The sequence below is a fragment of the Formica exsecta genome, unplaced genomic scaffold (genome assembly GCF_003651465.1).
Source record: "Formica exsecta isolate Colony F162 unplaced genomic scaffold, ASM365146v1 scaffold59, whole genome shotgun sequence".
NCBI classification, from domain to species: domain Eukaryota; kingdom Metazoa; phylum Arthropoda; class Insecta; order Hymenoptera; family Formicidae; genus Formica; species Formica exsecta.
In genome coordinates, this window is record NW_021853174.1 from 865715 (window position 1) to 869903 (window position 4189).

Below are 4189 nucleotides of genomic sequence, written 5' to 3' on the forward strand. Positions count from 1 at the left end.
ATATATGTATAATACGGTGTTTATGCGCTCGATTATTTTCGCCACAAAAGCCGCATTACGGTGATTCGCGACACGATGAATGACCGAATAGGAACGAGCGCGTATCCGTCGCGGCCAAACTTAACGGGCGAAACCGCGCGCGATTAACATTCATTAACGCTTATTGTTCTTCCTCGTCAAACGCATATGTATTTACACGAGACTACTCTCGTTTTATGCACACGACCAATCTTTTTTCTTCTTCCGCAATATCTTTACCGTACTGTTCGTTCGTCAATCTTCGCGCTTCTGCCGATTGAAAATTTTCACGCTAGACGTATAGAGGCAATTTAATGACTCATCATTAAGTCACCGAGCAATCTTTAGTAATTCACGATAATTTATGATAATCCTCCGTTCGCGTGGATGCGATAAAAGCATTACGTAATTTCAATTGTTGCAGAAATCGGATAGTAAATACCTTTAGAACGCAAGTAACGTTCTACTGTAACGCTTTTCCTTCGATCCTCTCTTCGTGAAAAAAATCCGTCGACAGAAAAAAAAAAAAAAAAAAAAATTGGCGGGGAGGAGAGTGTATTCTCTCCGTGTTTTTTTTTTTTTTCTCTGGAATTTTAAACGACGTGCGTCAAAGGCGCGACAAAAATAGAAATCGCGCACCGGCCGACAGAAAGAGGTGTAATTAATTAAAAATAATTTGCATGGAGAAATGTTGAATTCGCAGGTTTGTATTAATTAGCAAGTGAAATGGGTGGATGCAGGTCTACACATCATTTACATCATCCCGCATCTCGTTATTAAGAGCCTCGACATTTCGATCGGTCCCCGGGGCGAGATCGAGTCTTATATCGGAGCGGCTGCGACTGCCGGAATCGGGCCCCGCGGCAACCGGTGCAACTCGAATAAAAGTCACTGACGTCAATGGACATAGCGTGAGAGAGACTCGATCCGCGAAATATTTACGAAACGATCTTGCGCTCTTCGAGTCTTTTTCTCGCGATCTCTCTGCGAGGCACACACGAATATCAACCTGCGTTCGACACATGTCTCTCTCTCTCTCTCTGTTTTTCTCGTTCTCGTTGTATAATGAGAGATAAATCTGTGCGGATTGTCAACGACCGTCCGGTACGATCGACGATACGTTCGGTTAATTTCTCCCGTCTTGTAAATCGGTGTTTACGTTCGCGCGTGGGAGACGCGAGCCGATGAGCGAGGCCGAAATCACGAGGCCGAATTACGGCGCGGACCTTGTCGCGGAGATTAAAATGAACGGCGTATCGCGAAATCGAGCAAGCATTCGCATCGAAAAGCGTCGATAACGCGACTTAACGCGAATAATGATAAACAACCTTCGGACGATTTCTCCATCGAAAAAGCGAACGACGGGATAACTCGGGGATTCGATCTTGAAATTATAATCGTGCTTGCGATGTAATATTATTTATCGTCTCGGATATTGTTTCATCGCATTGTATCAATTCCCCGGTTCCGGACGACTGAAATTTCGAGGCGGCGCGCCCCGTAACGCGACGCATTGTGTCCCGGTTGGATTAAATTCTTAGTAGACCTCTCTGGTTGCAGCCCTCAAGCAAGGAGCAAACCCGATTGAGCAATCATGATTCGACGGACAGCAGGGATCACCGTCGGCAGAAGGATGGGTCCAGCAGCAGTAGTAGCAGCAGCAACAGCACCTACAGCGCTTTCCGCCAGTGGCGACGAAGCTCGATGGGCTCCAACAACAGCCGCTCCAACAGCGCTGGCTCCAGATCGTCCCACTCCCTGGCCAAAGCGCCCAATGACACGGCCACCATCCGGAAGATGGAACAATTCCCCCTGGTCCTGTCCGACGCGACGATGCCGGACGATGCCGACCTCTCCCTGAAATTTCTCGCCCTGGTACGTGTATATCCATATACCGGATGTTCGATCAGTTCGGTTGTCATTATTCGCATTCGTTCTCCATAGAAAATTGGCTCAAAATGATTTTTTGCGATATTGCAGAATGCTCTGGATCTGACGGCGCCGGCGAGCGATGTGCTGCTGAAGAACCGATTAAAGTCCTGGTTTCAATTGTCGGGCCATCCGGATGGTTTCGCGCCCGCCGGTCCTGGCACTGTCTGGAAAAGAAAGACAGGCGGCGCCGAAAATACAGAGCGCATCGTTTATGAGACCCTAAGCAAGGAGAAAGCGTTGCGGGATTGCATACCGAGGTATGTCTGAAAGATTCACTCTTGTCTTTTATTAAAGTGACGTAAGTAATAAAGAGCGTAGACCACACATACCGCGGGAAACTCAATGTGTCATCATCACTCCTCGTAGATATTACCGGGAGGTCGAGTACAAAGGCGATACGTTCATCGAGCTGCAGAATTTGCTGTTCGGTTTCAACGATCCCCACGTAATGGATATCAAGATGGGCACGCGGACCTTCCTCGAGTCCGAGGTGTCCAAGACCACCGCCAGGCCGGATCTCTATGAGAAGATGATAACCGTCGATCCGAACGCGCCGACCCAGTTGGAGCACGAGCAGCGCGCCGTAACCAAGTTACGGTACATGCAATTCCGCGAGCAACAGAGCTCGACCTGCAGCCATGGTTTTCGCATCGAGGCGATGAAATTGCCGGGTGCGCCACCGATCACTGATCTCAAAAAGGTCAAGTCGCACTCGGAGGTACTCGACACCATAAGGCAGTTCCTTAGTAGGCGCGAGGACACCCGTCAGAAAATCCTTGCACGTCTCAGAAATTTGCGAACCAAGATCGAGGAGTCCGAGTATTTTAAAACCCACGAGGTATTATATTGTTTTTTTTTTGAAGTTCTGTATATCGATTGTCATTTCATACATCTATTCGTTTGAGAATACATGGATTATATATGCTTCATTGTAAAAATGTATAACATTATTGTATTTTTTATCATACAGGTAATCGGCAGTAGTATCTTTATGATCTACGATAGCGAAAAGGTGGGCGTTTGGCTAATAGATTTCGCGAAGACACGCGAGGTACCGGACGGACGAAAGCTTACGCATAGGCGTCCTTGGGAGGAAGGCAACCACGAAGAGGGTTTTCTATTTGGATTGGATAATTTAATTTCGACCATAGAAGAAATTTCCTTTTCTCCATAAATACTAAATAAAATGCACGGCAGAATTCAGAGACATTTTTCTGTACTATAAAACAAATTTTCTTTGTGTACATATAACGAGCAAAAAAAGTATTTGTATTTCATCATTTCTTTCTGTCTAAATAATCTTCAATTCGATAATACATCGATGGCATCATAATCGAAAAGAAGAGTATGTTATATAAGTAAGACATTTTGACAGTCAAAAAGTGGTATACCAGTACTTGTTTCACTCATCTTCTGGTTCTGTCGCGTTTCTGACGTGTTTATTATTTATGTCATCGATATGTATATATATTGGTATTTTAACACGAAAGACTGTTTTCTATTGCATTTTGCGCGCATTTTTGTAAGAGACATATCTTGAAACGAAATCCGCAACGCATTACTCTATGTACAAACGTGTAATGTACAAAAGTAGCTTTTAAGATAGCGATAAGTAACTCTAACGCGTGTAAACTAGGCGAGACTTATTTATGAGGAGTGCTTATATATACGTTATACGAATAATAATAATAATAATACGTTCTTACTTTTTTTAAAGAGTACTCGTATCCCCGATCGCTTCGTGTGTTTGAACTGTTTGTAATAAGGAATAAATCTTCATATACATTTATGTAAATTAGTTTTTCTATTTTAGATACATTAATAATTGTCCTTATAAAGATGTCATAAACTCGATAGTTGTCATATTTGTATAATTAAAGTGTCGTATAATTAAAGCGTCTTTAATTTTTTTATAGATACAATCTGCAGCTACGATTTATTCACACATTATATATAATATTTTTCATTTATATTATTTCTTCATGATTTAAAGGAGAAAAATAGAAATTAGTCATAATAGAGTAATAATAATACGATGGAAATGATAAATCAGGTGGATGCTTATCAATTATCGATTATTATCGCTAATCAAATAGAATTTACTTCAAGATCGAGAATGAGACAAAAAAAAAAATTACCTTTATCGCGCATCACAAAATAAAAACATCAAAGTACGCCTAACAAGTTACGTCAGTAAGCTCTCTCGAGGTATATGTACGCACATAAACACACACGCATA

The 4189-nt window shown here is 42.6% G+C and overlaps 1 protein-coding gene across 2 annotated transcripts in view; it reads left to right on the forward strand.

Moving 5' to 3' along the window:
- Nucleotides 1–3845, forward strand: part of LOC115242307 (inositol-trisphosphate 3-kinase homolog) — a 9519-nt gene extending 5674 nt beyond the window's left edge. Inside the window, exons 2-5 of one of the 2 annotated variants that reach the window (XM_029818515.1) lie at nucleotides 1563–1893; nucleotides 1999–2207; nucleotides 2317–2788; nucleotides 2921–3845. In XM_029818515.1, the coding sequence (XP_029674375.1) occupies nucleotides 1563–1893; nucleotides 1999–2207; nucleotides 2317–2788; nucleotides 2921–3124 (1216 nt within the window). In that variant the 3' untranslated portion in view covers nucleotides 3125–3845. The remainder of the gene's footprint in view (nucleotides 1–1562; nucleotides 1894–1998; nucleotides 2208–2316; nucleotides 2789–2920) is intronic. The other variant, XM_029818514.1, reaches the window with a different exon arrangement.
- The last annotated feature ends 344 nt before the right edge of the window (nucleotides 3846–4189 follow it).